The 19542-nt window shown below is 58.3% G+C and overlaps 1 protein-coding gene across 6 annotated transcripts in view; it reads left to right on the top strand.

Moving 5' to 3' along the window:
• KDM4B (lysine demethylase 4B) overlaps window positions 1-19542 on the top strand; it is a 141020-nt gene that overhangs the window by 61047 nt on the left and 60431 nt on the right. For all 6 annotated transcript variants that reach the window (XM_068537209.1, XM_068537207.1, XM_068537208.1 and 3 more), the window contains exon 7: window positions 15918-15967. In XM_068537209.1, coding sequence (XP_068393310.1) covers window positions 15918-15967 — 50 coding nt within the window. The remainder of the gene's footprint in view (window positions 1-15917; window positions 15968-19542) is intronic.

Raw genomic sequence — 19542 nt, 5'->3', positions numbered from 1 at the left:
CCTGACCCGTGTGCCCGCTGCCTCCTTCCAAGGTGCACGGTGACCTTGGTGTTAGGGTGACCAGCGCGACTTTCCTGGCTTCGGAGCCGAAAGTCTCGCATCCTGGAAACCCTCTCAGACCTGGGGGGACCTCGGTGCTTGGTCACCCTGGAGTGTGCACGCGTGTGCACTCGGGTTGCGTGTGTGGCAGCACGCATGCATGCATCTAGTCAGGAAAGGACAGCGTGTCTCCTCACTCAGGCAGTTCGTGAGTCTGGCCTCCAGGGTCCCGCCTGCCACCCCCGGGGACCGTGCCCAGAAGACTGGAGACCTGGCGTTCTGCGAGGTGACCGAGAGCCCCTGCTGGGAGCTGTCACTTCCAGCTGGGCTTTGCAGCCGCGCACACACCCTGGAGCTCAGCAGCACGGGGACGCTGGCGCAGCGCTGGGAGAAGTGGTTTAGCACGTGCCCAGGAGGGCCTGAGCACCCGGGGGCTTATGGGAAGCACAGCCGTGTTACTACCCCCCCCACCCCGGAACCCCTCCCCGCCCTCCTCATAGAGCCCTCGGTCCGCTCTTGTCGGGACCACACTGTCGTCACCGATGCCAACAGCCCAGCCTTTCTGCTTGTCAGGATTGTGCCGGAAATCTGAAACCAGAAGCTGGCTTTGGCATTTGAAAATTAACTCCTGATGCTGGACTCTCAAATTGGGGCATCGTGTCGTCAGGCTATGAGGATAGGATTGCCTCATTAATTAACCTGGCGGGTGCGACAACAGGCAACTTCAGAGGATTTTTGTGCAGCGTGACACAGCATGGTTTGAATCACAGATCAGCCCAAACATCTGACTGCTCTTTGCCAGCCTCGCCTGCGCTAAATAAACTCAGTAGCCTGGTGCTGCCCCAGCAAAGCCAGACAGTTGCGTCAGGTGACAACCTGTGCTGCGGGCAGCTCGGGGCAGATCGGGGACCTGGGAATCCCAGTGCTCCCCCAGGGGCTCCCGCTCACCGGGCAGCAGGGTCCGTTCCCGCAGGCTGCCTCCTTGAATCTCGCAGTGCTGGCGGGGACAGGCACAGTTGGTGTTTGTTCAGGGAATGCAAAGTGATTTTAACATCACGCTCGGCAGAGGAAGGTCAGCCTTCTGCGAAGGAAAATCTCACCATATGCTCTTCTCCAGAGCCCATGAGGCTGAATGGGGGGGGGGGATCTGCTGATATTCCCGATGATCTGATATCTTGCCGTGAGCCTGGGCAGCCGGGCAGCAGCGCAGCTGATGGATTTGGAAATTGGCTTCTTGGTGAGCAGGGGTGGGAGGGTTCATGACGGAGGGTGCCCGGTGCAAATGGTCCACTGTGTCCTTCCTTGTTCCTTCTGTGTTTGTCACAGGCTGGTCTGTTTATCCACTGTTTCGGTGGTGTACTCCCTCTCTCTCTTTTTGAAAGAGTTTATTTTTCAGAACTGTTTTAGATTTTACAGCAAAACTGAGAAGACAGTACAGAGAGTTCCCATGCACCCCACACCCAGCCTCCTTATTAGTTTACACGAGGCTGGGACATTTGTTGCAGTTAATGAACCTTATGGGTACATTCTTGTTGACTAGGATCCTGCTTCATTCAGTTTGCCTTGTTTGTCCCTGGTGTCCCTTCTGTCCCAGGACCCTATCCAGGACCCCTGTGACATTCAGGCATCCCATCTCCTCGGGCTCCTCTGGGCTGTGATGGTTCCTCAGACTCTCCTTGTTCTTTTTAATTTTTTAAAATTCATTTTATTGAAGTATGGTTGATTTACAACGTTGTGTTAATTTCTGCTGTACAGCAAAGTGATTCAGTTATACATATATATGTTCTTTTTCATATTCTTTTCCATTATGGTGTATCACAGGGTACTGAATATAGTTCCCTGTGCTATACAGTAGGACCTTGTTGTTTATCCATTCTATATGTAATAGTTTGCATCTGCTAAGCCCAAACTCCCAATCTTTCCCTCCCCGCCCCACCCCACCCCCACCCCGGCAGCTACCAGTCTGCTCTCTATGTCTGTGAGTCTGTTTTCGTTTCACAGATAAGTTCATTTGTGTCGTATTTTAGATTCCACATATAAGTGATAGCATATGATATGTCTTTCTCTTTCTGACTTAACTTAACTTGGTATGATAATGTCTAGTTGCGTCCCTGTTGCTGAAAATGACATTATTTCATTCTTTTGTATGGCTGAGTAATATTCCATTGTGTACGTGGACCACATCTTCTTTATCCATTCATCTGTCGATGGGTATTCAGATTGTTTCCATGTCCTGGCTATTGTGAATAGTGCTGCTATGAACATAGGGGTGCATGTATCTTTTTGAAATTAGAGTTTCCTCTGGATATATGCCCAGGAGTGGGATTGCAGGATCATATGGCAGCTCTACTTTTAGTTTTTTGAGGAACCTCCATACTGTTCTCCATAGTGACTGTACCAATTTACATTCCCACCAACTGTGTAGGAGGGTTCCCAGACTTCCCTTGTTCTCGATGCCCTTGACGGGTTTGAGGACTGTGGCCAGAGATTTTGTAGAATCTCCCTCAGTGGGAACTTGTCGGGTGTTTTTCTCAAACGGTTACACTGGGGCGCTGGGTGCTGGGAGGAGGACCACCTGTGCATGGCCGTCTCATCCTTCATCTCGGGGTGCCTGCCGTCAACATGACTCATCACTGCTGGTGTCGGCCTCGGTCCCCTGGCTGAGGTCGCGCTGCTCAGGTGTCTCCACTGGGAGGTCACACCTCCCCCCTTTCCGTACTGTCCTCTTTGGAGTGTGCTCTTTCTTTCTTTTTTTTTTTAATACTTCAAATTTCGGAAAAGGAAAGAGAATAATTAACAGAACAGCCTCGTGCCCAGTACCCAGATTGGACAGATGTGGACGATCTGGCGTCCTTCTGTCAGATAGTTTTGATCTCTTTGCTCCTCCCTCCAGCTGGGCAGTCTTAGTTCTCCGCCGCTGCATAGCTGATCCCGTAGACGGACAGCTTGAGGTGACCGGCTCTCAGCGCCCAGGCATGGGCCTGCCGGGGCCTCAGTTTAGGGCCTCAGAGGCAGAGTCGAGTGTCGGCGGGCCGGACCCCTACCCGGAGCTCTGGGGAAGGTCCATTTGGTACCGAGGGTCCCTTCACACTTGGCCCCTCTGACTTAGGGACCGATGCCTTTCCAGGGCCCACCAGATTAGGTCAGGCCCACCCAGGGTAACCTCCCAATTATAGGATTTGCTGATTTGGAGCCTTAATTATAACAGGCAAATCCCCTCCCAGCAGCACCGAGAGGGGATGTTGGAATGACCGAGAGCGGGGATGTGAGCCTCAGGGGCACCTGAGAACTATGTCTGCCATGGTGTGTTCCCTTTTCGGTAAATGTTTTTATCCTAAGACTTTACATGGTACAGAAAAATACGTGAAATATTGTACTTGGCCGAAAGATGGATACATACATACAGTTTATCGAATGACTCCCCAGTCAACGCTGTTGGGCAATGAACCCCCTCGTTCTCTGTCCTGGGTCCCCTTCCTTTGCGGCCCCATTCCCCCCACCCCGCAGAGCTGGGACCGTCCTCCTGATTCTGATGGCCCGCGTGTCACTGCTTCTCTGGGCCATTTTCTTTGTGTGTCTGTGTCCCTGGGAGACACGGCTGAGTGCTGGCTGGGTTTGAACCCCAGCCACACGGACTGATTTGTCTCTTGCGTTTCTGCTCTGTCTGCGAGGAGGGTTCGTCCCCGCCGTGTGTGGTGATAGTTTATCCACTTTCACGCTGCAGCGTTTTCTGTTGTGTGACCGCGCCTCCACCTGTTTATCTGTTCCACTGTTGGTGGACATTCGGGCTGTCTCCAGTTTGGGACTGGGGCAAACGTCATGTCATCTTTTACCTGCTGCTCGTGTAAGAATCTGTCACTGTACGTGACAGTGTGACAATGTGAGAAGACATAGCGGTAGCAGTGGCCACGTTCCGATGCTTCTTGTGTGCCAGGCTGTGCTTGGACTGACTCCTGGTCTCGCCCACTGCCCCACGCCGTCCTCCTTCACACGTGGGACCGGATTGGTGAGACCGCAGAGCTCGGGAGTGGTAGGGCTGGGCCCAGGCTACGGGTGCGAGCCCGCATTCCTAAGCCCTGCTCCGCCCTGCCCCTCGGAGTGTCCTCCTGCAGATCAGAAGGGGCGGCGGGTTCTGGGAGTGCGTGCCCGGGCAGGCGCTCCCCCATGGGGACAGGGGGCGTCCCAGTTGGCAAAGGTGGCCTGAGCTTGCAGGCGTGGGAGAGGGTGGACCCTTTTCTTACAGAGTCCCCAAAACATCACTGAACGAAGCCCTGCTGAGCTGAAGTCAAAGCCGGCGGGTTCTTGTGGGAGATGGAGGAGATGCCGCAGAAACCCAGGGACCCAGGCCACCAGAGGCTCTGCCACCTTCAGCGCATGGCTTCCGAGGTCACCCTGGGCGTAGGCGTCCAGGTGGGGCAGGGGGAGGCCGTGTTCCTGAAACTTTGATGGGCGGGCCAGGGAGGCAGGCCCGTGGCTTCTGCCCACATCTCATTGGCCAGCGCCAGGTCACGTGGCCACACCTTCCAGCACGGGAGCCTGGGAAACATTGACTGCGTGTACGGGGGTAGGGGGCTGGAAAGGGGCAGGTGAGCCGTAGCTTTGCTGTCGTGGTGGTGCTGGACGAAGGTGGCTTCAAGGTTGTAGAAGGAGATGGGTCGGCTCAAACCCTGGCCAAGTGCCCGCTCTGGACCCAGTGTGAACCACTCCAGGGCAGACACCGTGTGTCAGGGCAGGAGCTTATGGTGTGCCCCCCCCACTCCCCCTCGAGTGGGCATGGGGGGCCAGGTGGGTGGCACACGGCAGCGGGACCCCCGAGATCGAGGCAGGGAGGGCGCTGGGCTGAGACCTGTGGGAGGAGAGGCAGCAGGGTGGCCCGTGGAGGGGTTCTGCTGGAGGGCAGGTGGCCAGGCCAGAAGCAGGGAGACGCGAGTTACTCCACCGTTCCAGGGGGATGTTAGCCGCGGGAGGGAAGGTCCGGGGCATGGGTGTGGGAGCCCTGGGCAGGCAGGTCGGGGTAGCCCTTGCTGCCTGGGCAGGCCGGCCTGCCTCTGTGGGCGCAGTCATCTCCTGCCTGTGTGTCACTCGTGGCCGCAGGCGTGGCTGGCCTGTCACACAGCCTGCTGGCTTGGTCTGGCAGGAGCAGATGGCCCTTCATTTTGGAGTCTTTTGTTCAAAGTGGGCGCTTTGGGGTTGGAACGATATAGCGCTCTGCTGGCTCAGGCCGCTTGCGAGACCGCAGGACTTTTGCTTTAGGGCAGCAGGAGCCAAACCAGCCCTCCCGGCGTTCCTGGCTCCAGTCTGGAGCGCCAGGCCAGTCGCCAGAATCCTCCCCCATCCCACCACTCTAAGAAGCCGTCAGTTCTTCTGAGAGAAGTGGCTTCGCCGGGCATTGTTCCCATCTTGAGATCCTCCCACTGGCTGTGTTTGGATGAGGGGTTGCTTGAAGCGTCGGGGGTCTGCGGCCGAGGCGGTCCTGGCCTGGAGTCGCTCACCCTCCCCACCATTCTGTAGATTCCTGCTCTGTGTGCAGGGTCTGGTTTCCATGGCACGTCTCTCCCGTATTGGAGAGGTTGCTGTCGGCAGATTTCAGCCCCCCAGAAGGGAGATTCCTGCAAATCTGTGAGTTGAGGGAGTCTTTGTTAGCTTTGCTTCAAAATCTGGCTAAGGGTGTGTTTTCCCCTCACGTGGGGCACAGCAGCGGGAGCTGGGGAGCGGGGACCGGCAGGCTCATCTCTGGGGTGAGACATGCTGAAGGCCCTCTTTCAGCGGCTCCCCTCCGGCTGGGTCTGTTTGCTCTCCCCTACTTAACCCATGTGTGAGCTAAACCCTCCTCGAAGCACCAGGGCCCAGAGCCACCCCGAGAGTGACCCCGAGGGCCCTGCGCCCTTCACCTTCGGGGCAGTCAGCTGAGACCCTGATGGTCTTACACGCGGAGACTGGAACTGCTGGTCACGGGACCTGCTTGTAAAGACGCCGTCACCTGAATGCTCTCCAGAGCCAGTCCCGTAGCTAAGGGGCAAGTCACGGTCACCCAGGGCCCCCTCTGGTGGGGCAGGGAGAGGTCCGGGCCCGTCCTCCCAATCGCCGGGGGCCTCCACTGTCAGCGTGTGTCCACACGAGGTTCAGCGGCCTCACGCATCTGTGGGTGTGCATGCTGATGAGCACGAAAGCATCAAGGACCCGGGAAGTGATGTAATAGGCCTGGGGCCTCCCCGCACTGAAGCTGCCCCGGCTCTCTCAGCCCGAGGCCAGACCTGGACTCCCAGCCACCCTCCCCAGCTCCCCGCAGCTAGCCCCCATGTGCCGGCGTGGCCCGTGCACTCTCAGCGGACCACCCTCTGTCCTCTCCTGTTCCCGCCCTCCTGTGTGTTTCAGCAGAAATAAATCGGGGGCGGGGGCGGGGGGGGGTGCGGTGGTGCATAAGCAGGCCCTGGGCGAAATGGCAGCTGCCTGCCCGTCAGTTTACAGGTGGAAATTGAGGCAGTTTGACGAGGGGGAGGTAGCGGTGGCTTTACCAGCAGCACCGGGCGCTCACCGGCACTGCATCCCCACAAATGGACCCCCTGCACGCACGCCCCCCTCCCCCCCCCCCCCCGCCCGCCCACCGCTGGCAGCACAAGGCCCTTCCCCAGCTCCCACTAGAGGCTGCGTTGACTGTGTTGATGGGTGCCTGCCTTTTTAAAAAATTTATTCATTTATTTATTTATTTTTGGCGGCATTGGGTCCTCGTTGCTGCGTGTGGGCTTTCTCTAGTTGTGGTGAGCGGGGGCTACTCTTCGTTGTGGTGCGGTGGCTTCTCTTGTCGCGGAGCACGGGCTCTAGGCACGTGGGCTTCAGTAGTTGTGGCTCGCGGGCTCTAGAGCGCAGGCTCAGTAGTTGTGGCGCATGGGCTTAGTTGCTCCGCGGCATGTGGGAACTTCCCGGACCAGGGCTTGAACCCATGTCCCCCGCATTGGCAGGCGGGTTCCCAACCTCTGTGCCACCAGGGAAGCCCCCGCCTGCCTTTTAGAACCTCACCTGAGAGGGGCCCCCCACAGCTTCAAAGCAACGTCAAAACCCAGCCCGCAAGTGACTTGACATTATCCGTCCTGTCTATAACAAAAAGAATTCACGGGCCTGAAATAAACCCGGGCTGGGGATCAGGAACCTCCACTTCAGCATTTAATTGCAGCTCAACACCGCTCACCTTGTAAAGTCTGTTCCTTAATTAAAGTGGGCTTATGGGCTCCCGTGAACCGGGCCCTGGAGCTGGGGGGCCTTCAGGATGCTGACCCACTCCGTTTCCCTGGGAACCTCGGGGAGGTGGGGGCAGCCTGCGAGCGAGCGAGCGAGCGAGCGTGGAGCCCAGGGCGCGTCCCCCCTTCCCCAGCCCCCTTAGTAGCCTGGGCGACCCCTCTGGCTGCAGAGCACCTGGTCCTGCCAGCAGGCTGGTCCTTCGGCGTCCCCGTCAGCCGGCATCCCCATCTGAGACGCCCCAGTTTCTCTGAGTGGATGCTCCCTGGACTCTGTTTATCTCTTGCACGTTTCAGTAAAAATGTCATTACTTGAAATCATTGACACTGCTGGTGTGAGATACCAAATTCCATCACCTATTGTCCCGTAAAAACGATCCATTAAAGATAAAACCACTGCAGCTCAATAAGGTTCTGTCCTGGAGACAAGCCACCCTGGTCCTGGGCTGATCCTGTCTCCCCAGCAAGTGTTCATATCTGTCACATAAAGGGCCCCAGCACTTGGACAAATGAGGGAGGCGGCCCCCCGCCGAACAGCCTCCTCGGAGGGTGAGGTGGGATCTCCTGATGGAAATAGGGCAGGCGTCCTTTTGCTGTCAGGCAGTTTCAGTCGCTCTCAGGGAGGGAGCCATGCCACCCAGGTCGAGCTCCTTTGTGCAGTGGTGGCCAGATGGGGGTGCACGGGGTTGGGGGGACGCGGAGGGGACCCACCCCACCAGGCTGGATTGCTCTCCTGAGTATTTAGGAAAGGGCTCAGTCTCCCCTCCTTCCCCCGGGCCAGGTGCCCTGCAGCCTCCCCTCCCGGGCAAACTGGGCAGGTGACAGCTCTTCTTCCTCCCCTCCCAGTGGGGCAGGGGACTGCGGGGTATCTCGGTGGTCCCAGGGCTGTCCTGCCCGGCCTTCGGACCTGCTCCCTCGTGTTTCAAGGGCGAGCCTGTCTGCTTTTTCTAACATCTTTTATTTCTCCAGCCTGGTACCGGGTGACCACTTGTCCCCCTTTAATGCTGCTGTCAGCGTGACTGTTAGTAGCCCGTCTTTCACGTTGGAACTGTCACGATGAGGCCTGCTCGTACCTGACAAGCTAGTCCTGCCACGTGTGTACCTGGAGTCACCCGGTGATGTCACGGTCACACCTGTTACCTCCTTTACTGAAAGATGTGGGCGGGGGCAAGGGGGCTTTTTGCTGTACAGGCACGCCTTGTGTTATTGCACTTCTTAGATGCTTCATTTTTTACAAATTGAAGGTTTATGGCAACCCTGCATTGTCAGATGATGGTTAGCACTTCAGAGCAGTAGAGCATTTTAAAATTAAGGTATATGCACTATTTTTTTAGACATAATGCTGTTATTGCACACTGTTAGACTATGGTATGGTACAGTACCATGAATGTAACTTTTTTTATGCACTGGGAAACCAAAAACTTCGTGTGACTCGCTTTATTGTGATATTCGCTTTATTGCGGTGGTCTGGAACCGAGCCCGCCGCAACTCCGAGGCCTGCCTGTGTGTTTGTTGCCCTGTCCTACTCCAGACAGAGGCACCGAGGGGCTGCATCTCCCGGCGGTGTCAGCCTCCCAGAGAGCACTTCGGTCTCCTGGACCAGACTCTGCGATTCTGTCAGTGGCCAGCACACGCCCAGGTTTATGTTTGCCTTCGTTTGTGGTGAGGAATTCCTGCCTCTGGACCGCTGGACAAGGGATAGGGTTCACCTTAGTGGGTTTCATAGTCTTCTGTGAATGTCTTTCTGGTGTAGAGGAAGCCTGGCTATCTGTTGATTTTTGTCTTTTTTTTTTTATTCTGCATCCTCGCTGGACTGTTTAGTTCTTAATTCACCAGCTTGTTCTCTTAGTTTTCCCTGGTAGAAGGTTATCTTACTTGACATGAAAAAGTTTGTCTCCTCCCTTTTGATTGTTACTCCCCTTATATCTTTTTCTTGACTTACTACACCAGCTAGTGTCTTCAGCGCGGTGCTGAAGGTGGATTGCCTTGCCCCCAACTTTCCAGGGTACCTCTCCTGCCTCACCTTGAACCGTGACCATGGGAAGGTCCCTCCGAGTCCTGGATGGCTAAGAATTTTTTATTTTTTAATGTATTTCTTTTTAAAAAAAAAAATTTTTTTTTTTAAATTTATTATTTTTGGCTGCTTTAGGTCTTCATTGCTGCGCGCAGGCTTTCTCTAGTTGCGGCGAGCAGGGGCTACTCTTCGTTGTGGTGCGCGGGCTTCTCATTGTGGTGGTTTCTCTTGTTGTGGAGCACGGGCTCTAGGCGCACAGGCTTCAGTAGTTGCGGCACGCGGGCTCAGTAGTTGTGGCTCGCAGGCTCAGTAACTGTGGCGCACGGGCTTAGTTGCTCCATAGCATGTAGGATCTTCCCGGATCAGGGCTCGAACCCGTGTCCCCTGCATTGGCAGGTGGACTCCCAACCACCACGCCACCAGGGCAGTCCTGAGAATTTTTTATACAGAACGGTTTGGAATTTAATGTAAATGCTGCACGTAGACGTCACCTGCAGTGCTTGGAGGTGTCGTGGCTCGTCTCCATGGTGATCACGTTAGGGTAGACCGCCTGTGACTGTGCTTCTCTGGGCCCTTTCACTCCTCACTGCGGAGGAGCAGAGCGAGAGGCCGCTCTGGCCCAGCTCATCTCTCACCAGCGCAGAGATGGCACCTGGGCAACTCGGGGATGAGGGGAAGCATGCTCTGTGACCAGCTCGTTCCGCTTGGCCGCCCAGACCACGGGGCAGCGCGCCAGGACTGTCCCACTGACTCATGGCTAGAGAGGGCGTGTGTTTGAGGATTGCAGTAAAAACGGCCTTTCCCTATGCCCAGCACACGGGGCGCTGGGGGCTGCTGGCGTTCGGAGCTGCCATGGCCTCCTGGGCCCGTGCAGGCGGCTCACTCGTGCCAGGTGGCCTCCAACGTGACATGTGGTCTCGGCACTTCCCGTGGACTCTGCCTTCTTGTTTCCGTTGCTGTCATTATAGCATGTTAAACGGCGAGGGGCCTGTCTGCCCCGGCCTTGTGCAGGCACTGTGAAATTAACTTCCTCACCCTCCAACTCGCGTCGGGCTGAACTGACATTTCCAAAGGGCTCCTGGCTGGACCCCTGCTCTTGGCATGCTCTCCTCAGCAGAGAGGAGGGGCGGGGAGCCGAGCCTCGCGCCGGTGGAAGCTGTCAGGCTGGGCGCTGGAAGAAATCCTGAGTGCTCTTGTCACCCGGAGGAGAGTCACACGCATCTCGGGGAACAGATACAGTCCGTATTATAGCGCTTCATACCTGGCTCTGAGCAAAACGGTTCTGCAGGGCCCTGGCAGAGGCCAAGGGGGCCTCTCGGGGATGGGCAGCAGGGTTTGAGAGTCAGGACCCCATCAACTCTCATTACCCTTGCAGCTGGCGGGAGCGTGTGGGAGTTACCTCGTTACCGTGGCAACGCGCCCTCCTCACAGGGTACTCCGTCCACTCTGACGGGTCCTGTAGCCCAGGGTGGCTGGCCGGCCAGCCGAGCAAACGGGCCCCGTCGGGGGTGCGATGCCTTCCACTGGAGCGTCCCGTTCCTCGTCTTGACAACTTGCCCCGGGACCACAGGTTTTCTTGCTGGCCTGAGAGGCAGCGGCCCACCTGGCATTGTCTGTCCCTGGCCCGGGAGAGGAAGGGCAGCGGCCAGCCCCACCCACCTTGCCTCCCGAGGTCTCACGTGGCCGTCCCAGGGCAATGGTACACGGGCTCCCTGGACCTCCTGGGGGTCAGCTGGGCACAAGGTACCGTGGTGCACACCCCTCACTCAGCACAGCCCTCCCCCCTGGGAGGTGGTCCCGGACACCCACTCCCTGGGCCAGAGGGCACTGGGCGGTGGGAGTCCACACCCAGAGGCCCGGGCTCCTGCATAGCCTGAAGCCCCTTGCTTCTTCTGCAGAACCGATGGCCCCGAGCAGGTCCCTGCTCTCCACGATGGCCCATGTTCCTCTTCCTGACACACTCATTTAATTTTTAACTCACAAGGCATTTGCTTATTTATTTTCATTGTTCTTGATAATAATTCTAAGCCATTAGAGGGGAAAATTATATTCAAAAATGCTGTTTCACACTTTATTTGTTTGATGATTTAGAGCGATAGAAAATAGCACATTTGCTGGCTTTTATAGTCTGATAATTATTCACATCCATCAAGCCATTCCAGGGGAATAAACAAAACACCAAGAAAATGACACCATTAATAGCAGCCTCCACTGCAGACAGGAAGCCTTTCCCGGGCCAGCGTCTTGGGAGGATGGACGCGGCCTGTCCCCTGCCCAAGGCGAGAGCCTGCCCGCAGAGGATGTGTTTCCTTTCAACTACCTGCTGCTTCTGGGCCCAAGAGCCGCCCTCCCGCTGGACTGAGGCCTCTGCCCAACCAGCACCCACGGCCCCCTGGCTTCTAGAGCTTCTTGACTGGACTCCGGCCTGACCTCAGCAGGGCCCACGGGACGCCCACCTCTGGCCAGGGGTGCACCCCTCCAGCGTCCAGCCTCAGTCCGTCCCTGGCCCCCCCGTAAGCACATCCGACCCCTGCACACGTGTCAGGACGCAGGTCTGGGACGCAATCGCTGGCCGCTCTGGCCCCAGGCCTCCCTCTTGGCCTATGCCAGGTGTGCGGGTTTCCGCGTTGCCTTTTTTGGGGGTGACCGTGATTGGAGGGGGTGCATCCCCTACTCTAGACGTCAAGTGTAAAGGAAGAAACCTGGAAAGGAGAGGCTGGGGGACGCCCACCTGGCAGGGCCAGCCCGCCCATCTCTCCCCCAGACCAGGGGGTCGCTTCCTTCTGGAACGTGGCCTCTGGACTCTGGTCACTGCCGGAAGCCTTCCCGTCAGCCGGTCATTTGAACGGTGAAACTGCTGGACTGGGACGGTCTCTTCACCATTGTGTGGCTTTGCATGTGTCTCGTGTCCTCTGCCGTTACCCCCTGGGCTATATAGCGGATCTAAAATTGCTTTATTTTCTCGCCGAAGCCCCTGGTGTTTGCAGACGACTGCCCTTCTGAAAAAGGCGTCTGGCAAACGATGCCTGAATTCGTCACTCTCGGCCTCCTCGGCGATTCCACAACATTAAACCCGGAGTTATGGAGCCTGTCCAGTCCTGCTGCAGCCTCCGCGGGGTCACCTGGAGCGGTTGCCAGGGACGCCGAGCTGACAGCGCCGAATTTGCCACGACTTTCTGGTTGAGTGTCATCCAGAAGTGCTTTGTGTAAAACGTTGACCAGAGGAGAGAAAGGGCGGGGGAGGGGCGCACAGGATGGGCTGATAAAATACATGGAGAAGGTCCGGAGGGGGCTGCCTGGCCGCTCTCAGGACCGGGGCTCGTGTGCTGCGGCCGGAGGGACCTGCGTGACCCCGCGTGGGCGGCCCGACCCTCTGCAGACTCCCCCAAGGGGTCTCCCCCATTTCTGACTCTGCCCCCTGAAGCCCCTGGTCTGTTGTCCCTCCCATCCCTCCCCGGATTCTGGGAGTGGCTCTGCCCGTTCCTGTATCCCGACGTGTCCAGATTCTTCTGCCGCGACTTCTGTGCTGGCCTGGAGTGAGCTGACCACCAGGGGGCACCCAGCCGCAGCCCAGTCCCTGGGGAGGAGCATGGTGACGGGGGCCATCTGGGGGTGGGATGTGGTCAGCCCAGGGGAGGCAGGGGCTGGTGGACCAAGGAGACGGCCACCGTGTAGCAGGACACGTGGGAAACCAGTCTCGTGCTGGTGGAGAGCGGGATGGGGGAGCCCGGGGGGCTCTGTGTGGGCTTGGGCAGGGCTGACCGCCGGCTGGGAAAGCTCGCACCGGCCCAGTCGTGAGATGGACGTGGACCCGGGCAGGCCGTCTGTCCAAGGAAACGTGCAAGCACCCTTTGCCGCCCAGGCGACCCGGCCTGCCACGTCCAGAGAGCAGCTGCCTGGGGTTGCAGGCGGGCAAAGCAGATTGATTTTGGCCGTGAGGTTTGACCTTGTGACGGGGGACGGAGTTCCCAGGGAGCAAGACAAACTGCCCCCGTATTGGCGACCAGTAAAACCGACTCTGTTGTACGGCCCCAGAACCTGCTCACTAACGGCCAGACAGATGCTTGCCTGCCTGGAGAGTCAGCGAGCAGCCCTGCTCAGCCCAAAGAGCTGCTTCGCCTTCTTTTTTTTTTCCTCCCAGAGCCAAGCCTGAGAGTCAGGGATGCCCCGACCCAGTGGCGTGACGCCAGGTGGGGCTGTAACAAGGTTAACGCGCCCCGGTCCCAGGTTGGAGACTATGCAAGGCTCTGCCATGGGGGCCCCTCGGTCTGGGGACTTTCCTTCAGTGGTGATGTCGGCCCTGCTGGGAGGCCAGCTCTGTAGCCGGCTCACCTGGGCCTCCATTGCTCTGGGCTTGCCTGGGGCCCCGGAGGGGAGGGCCGTGGCAGGGAGGGGGCTCTGTGGGCACCTGCCGCCCGCATCGCTGGCAGGCCAGCGGAGCTCGGGGAGCCGTTACAACTGCACAGGTGGAGCCTCTACCGCCCTCCCTGCCTCCTTTGAATGGACGGCCCACGCTCAGCGCTTGTTTCGTTAAGGACCAGGACTCCAGTTCTGCCCGCCTTCCCCTGAAGACTGAGGTTTTCAGCTTGCTGAATCCCTGGGTGTGGGCTGGGGGAGCACAGGGGCTTCTCAGCACCTCCCAGGCTGTCGCCGGGTCGTTCCAAGCCGTGGGAGGCGCAGCGTGCTCTTGGCCGTCGGAGTCCAGGCGTCCCCCGTGGCTGCCGGCTTCCCGTCCGCGAGTCCTTTCTAATCTGTCCAGGGGCTGCTCTTGTGAACACTCAGCCCAGCCTCCTGCAGTTTGTACTTTCCGATAACAGAGGAGCCACGTTCCGACGTGTTAAACTTTTAACATCCGCTAGATTCAATTAATCTTACCTTTACAACTCCCAATTACAGGCGGTAGTTAAGTGAAAGCAGCATTGTAGGCTGGCGATATTGCATTAATCATCACAGCCTTGGAGCCATAAGTTAGTTCCTTCCCGTCCTCGGGCATCTTCCCAGAAGGGACGGAATGTTTCATTTCCCTGTTTGGTGGGGGGACGTTAATCCCACAGAGGTGCTTTGGATTGGGATTAATTTTTATCATCTTTATGTAAGTGATAAAAGGCCATTTAAAAAAGAGTCACCTCCTCTTTGTCCAGATAATGGGCAGTTCTCTGACGACAGCAGAATTAAAGGCGCCACGGCCGCCTCTAGGGCCCTGAAACGTGCCCAGGAATTAATTATTTTTATCCTGTTAGATTAGAGACAGCACAATGTTCACCTTATCTCCTACCCTTGCCCCCTTTTATTTTATTAAAAGTAACGATAAACCTTCCAGCTGGAGTGGACTCAGCCAGCTACCGAGTCTGGGCGATCTTCCGCGTTCTGTGTCGCTCCCCATTTGGCTTCCTGCCCTGTGGGGGAGGAGGGAGCAGCCGTGGGGTACACCCTCCTGTGGACTCGTTCTAGAATTGCAGAGATTGCCGTTGTTATTCTGGAGCACAGTCCCCGCCCCCTGCAGCACTGCTGACATCGGGTGGGTCATTCTCTCCTAGGGAGCGTCCCGGGCGCTGTGGGGTGTGGAGCTGCGCCCCTCCCCCACCCCCTCGATGCCAGGACCACTCCCCCAGTCGTGACAACTAGAAATGTGTCAGACGTGGCCCAGTGTTCCCAGGGGGCAGGATTGCCGGATCCTGGAGTTTCTCCCGGTTGGGACGGGACTCGGATGCTCTAGTAGCTCTACCGTTGGACACTTTACCACCCTCCCTCCTCCTCTGGACAGCGGCCCTACCACGGCCCGCCTTTGCTTGAAAATGGAGGTTTCCTGGACTTCCTTGGCGGTCCAGTGGTTAAGACTCTGTGCTTCCACTGCAGGGGGCGAGGGTTCGATCCCTGGTCGGGGAACTAAGATACCCGCATACCTCGTGGTGCAGCCAAAATTAAAAAAAAAAAGAAAAGAAAAGAAAATGGAGGTTTCCATCTTGCCCAAGTGCCCTCGGGTGGGCTGGGGGAGGCACGTCGGTTGGGTTGGGGCTTCTGGACCCCTGGCCCCTGGCTGTCCCTCCTGGCACCACCCTCTGCCAGGAAAGCGTCCCGGGTATCCCCACAGGCTGGCTCGCATCAGCGGGTGACACTCTTCGCTTCATCTCTTTGCAGACTTTCACCTTACATCTTTTTAAATTTATGACAGAGCTGCAATCATCTTTCAAATGTAAAAACGTGTGAAAATACAACTTATGAAAGTGGGTGACGAGTGAAGTCTTGCCCCTTCCTGAAGCTTCTTTCCCCTCGGCTCCTGGGGCTGGGGGGGACAGCCCAGGATGCTTCCGTCCTCCTCCTTGGTTCCAATCCAGTGCTCTTTACTTTATGTTTTGCTTTCTAAGCCTCGTTGAGCTTTAGTGCTGCTTAACTGGGAATGTCTCCGCTCCTGGCATTCCGAGGGTGTGTCACCGCCCCCCAAATCCTGGGTCCTGGGCCTCCACCTCACCCCTCCTCCCATCCGTGTGGCATCCCCCGACCCCGACAGCCCCTCCCCTACGCTGACCGCAGCCGCCCGGCTCTGCCCTGTGCCGGCCCGCGTGTCTCCTGGGGCCCTCAGCCGTGCGGCGGCCACACACTCTCCCCTCTGACGTGCCTCCCTTCTCTCGTAGGTACGCCATCCCCCCAGAGCATGGCAAGCGCCTGGAGCGTCTGGCAATCGGTAGGTGCCTGGGGCCCGCTGGGGCCAGGGTGGGCGGCGGGCTGGCAGCCTCTCCCTCCCCGGCTTCACGCTATTGTCCGGGGGTCGGTGTCCCGGAGGGTGACGTGCTCCAGGTGTCCTGGCTGTGTTCCACTCCCTTCCCTGATGGTCAGGTCGTGGACCCCCGCTGTGGGTCTGTCACTTCACGAAAGCCGCATGGATGCCGTCGCTTCAGCACTCTTGTTTTTCTAGCCTCTTGGCCCAGAGTTCGGGACAGGACCGCAGGCTTTGCCGGCTGGGGGTAGCCCGTGCTCCCCCCGCCCCCCAGCACCTGGTGCTGCACCCACACTCTTCTGTCTTTATGGAGTTTTTGCTCAGTCTAGAACACGAGAAGTCCGGTTTGGAGGTCCTCACCTGTTCCGTGCGGCCGCATGGGGACTGCAGGGCCATCTGCTAATCCCGTGCAGGGTCGGGTCACCCGGGCTCCCTCCACCACCTGGATTGAGACCCTCGCTAGGGCCTCTTGGGCTGACAGGATTTGTCGGAGAGGGTCCCGGGCTGCGTCCGGGGCTCTGACCGCCCGGGTAAAGGCTGGCCCTCAGGGCATGGGATCCTTAGAGACAAGCCAGACACCCAGGCTGGGGGGCGCGGAGGCCTCTGTGTGCCCCGATGGGGGGCCGGGCTATGGCCCCCCGTCGCTCTCATCTCGCACCTGTCCTGTCCCCACGGAGACCCGTGTCCTGAGGGCGGACGGCTGTCAGTGCCTGGACAGACGTTCACAGACCCCACTGGCCCGGCGGGCGGGCACTCGCTGTGCAGCCAAGAACAGCCCCTCCCTCTCAGGCAGCACCCGGGTGAGGGTGAGGTCTGCCGCAGCAGACAGCACGGGGCCTCAGGCCACCCCGACCCCTGTGGCAGCAGTAGGCAGCCCGCACCCCCAGGTGGCCGCGGAACCTTCCGAAGCCATGGCCTGGCGTTGGTGAGGCTCCCTGCCTGCACTTGACCTGGGGGTGGGAACGGCCCATCTCTCTGCCCAGCAGATTCTCGCTGCGGGGTTGGCGGGGTCGACGGGGTCCCGGGTGGGAGGGAGGCCGTCAGGTGAGTTGGGCAGGTGCCCCCGGGCCCAGTTCCTATGCAGAGGCCATCGTCATGTCACCTTGTATGTTCGAAACTTGGACCTTGACCTCATGGACAGGGCTGGAGCCGCTCTCGGGAACGTGCTTCTCTCGGGAGAAATTCCAGTGCAGGCGGGCATAGCAAAGGCCGATTTAACTTACTTAACTGAGCTCGACAGTAAAACCGAAATTAGTTTTTTTCCCATTAGGTTTTTTAAAATGCAAATTTAAAATGTCTTTTCCTATTGTATTAGCTTCCTGTTGATGTAACAAGTTACCACAAACTCAGTGGCTTAAAACAACACAGATCCCCTCAGTTTTGCTGTGAACCTTAAACTACTCAAAGAAACCTAATTAAAAAACCCCACAGATTTATTTTCTTACACTTCTGGAGGTCAGAAGTCCACAGTGAGCCTCTAGGGGCTAAAATCAAGGCATCAGCAGGCCTGGCTCCTTCAGGCAGCCCCGGAGGAGAACCCGATTCCTGGCTTCTATGGCTTTTGGAGGAGCTGCATCCTGGGCGTGGGGCCGCGTCGCTCTCATTTCTGTCTCCCCGGTCTGTGGTCTAGTCTCCCTCTGACCCCCTCTTATAAGGACCCTCCGGATGACACTGACCCCCTGGGTGATCCAGGCCCATCCCCATCTCAGGGGCCTGAACTTCATCCCGTCTGCAGAGTTCCTCCTACCACTGAGGGGACCTTCCACCGGTTGCGGGGATCGGGACATGGACGTCTTGGGGGCCACTGTTCAGCCCCCCCACACCTGCAGAGCCACGGGGATCAGTGTGGGTGCTCTCTGGGGACCACGTCGCTGACACCCCCCGGGCCTTGCCTGCAGCTTCTCTGTTCTTCCTGTTCAGAGGGGGTTGCACTTAGCCACGCCTGGCTGTTCTCCCTCAGTATGCCTTTTCTACCAGAAGAGTTTTGGGTGATCGGAGCGCCAACTAGAGAAGCCGGATGCAGGATCCTGTGGGGCCCCCCGCCGACCCCAGACAGTGCCACAGCCGCTCTCCCTGGAGCTCGCCCTGCGCTCTGTTCCCGCATCCGGGGCTGCTGCCGGGTCCTTTCTGACGCCCGGACCTGGATGCTGGCTCGCTTGCTTCCTGGGCGTCTGAAGGAGGCTCAGTGGCCGGGGCTGGGAGAGGAAGAGTCGGCTAGCGGGGAGGCCGCCCCGTCCTTGCTTCTCGAAAAATCCAGACTCATTAAGTCAAGCAGCTCCTGGAATTCAGGAAAGGGGCTGTCAGCTCCGGAGGAGGGGCCGGAGCCTCGTGCTTCCTCTGCAGCCCCTCACCCAGGACTGCTCTCCCCTCCTCGGAGGAAGGATGGGGGAGGCTCCAGGGCAAGTGACTCACTGCCCTCCTAGGCGTCCCTTCCAAACTTTTTGGGGGCGTGCGTCACAGGCTCCATTACTGAGATGGGTGGAATGGGTTTGCGATTAATATGGAAAATGAATAGCCGTGCTCTGAATGGGCTCGCTGGGAGAGTTGTGCGGCCCACGGGGAGGGAATTAATGTGTTGGCGCGTTATTGGTGCTAATCATTTAAAATGTGCTCCTTTATTAGAGCTTTAATGAGAGCCACTTAAACTGTGCATTAAAAAGAGGAACTGCAGAGAGGCCGGCGGGCTGGGCGGCAGGCAGCCGTAACTCTAATTGAAATGCTTTTAGTGCAGAGCATAGCTGCTGGATTCAGTCATCCCTGGCCCTTTCCAGAGCCTTGCCATTGTGTCCCTGCAGTGAGGGGCCTCCTGCAGCCTTGGCGTGTGGGTGGGGCCACGCGGGTGCGCACGTGCGTACACGCACGCGCACACGCGCACACACACACACATGCCCTCTTTAACCAGCAGCCTGTCGAGGGTGTGCGCTGGCCTGGAGGCTGGGCCCGGTCTGGGTCGGCTTCCAGAAGGGTCCTGGGGCTGCCTGCGTCTGGGGATCAGTCCCAGAGGGAGGTGGGCGCTCGGGAGCGCGTGCTGGCGCCGCTGCTGTGGGGACTCATCCCACACCTCGAGGAGCCGTGTGGCAGCCCTCCTGTGCCCACTCTCTGTGCGGGTTTGAGCTGAGGAGCCTGGCCGCCGTGGGCAGAACCTGGGACTGGCTTTTTCTTAACCACGAGACACACGTGTCATTGACTTGAGTTTCAGCCAACAGGTGATGTGGGAACGTCCCTGAACTGTGTTAGTGAAGCGTGGTTTCTGGGCAGGTAGAGCTGGTGGTGGGCTTTCCGTAGGCTCGCGGAGCCTATCCCTGTTTTAAATTAGTTACGTGGCGCATCGTGGGGCAGAGGGCGTAGGGGCTGTGAGCGCAGACAGAGGGTTAGGGCCTGTGGGCGCGGCCTGCGTTGGCCCCGTGTGTCTGGGGCCGAGGGTGGGCGGGTTGTCGCCCGGGCCTCCGTGTCCTCACCTGCCTGGTGGCGGTGGGACCACGTGGGTGGAGAGCCTGCGCCACTCAGGCGGCCCCCCTCTTTGTTGCGGACTCGTCAGTGTT

Source organism: Eschrichtius robustus, chromosome 2 (genome assembly GCF_028021215.1).
Source record: "Eschrichtius robustus isolate mEscRob2 chromosome 2, mEscRob2.pri, whole genome shotgun sequence".
NCBI classification, from domain to species: Eukaryota; Metazoa; Chordata; class Mammalia; order Artiodactyla; family Eschrichtiidae; genus Eschrichtius; species Eschrichtius robustus.
Note: the sequence above shows the minus strand (reverse complement) of the source record. Positions and strands in the feature narration are given on the sequence as shown.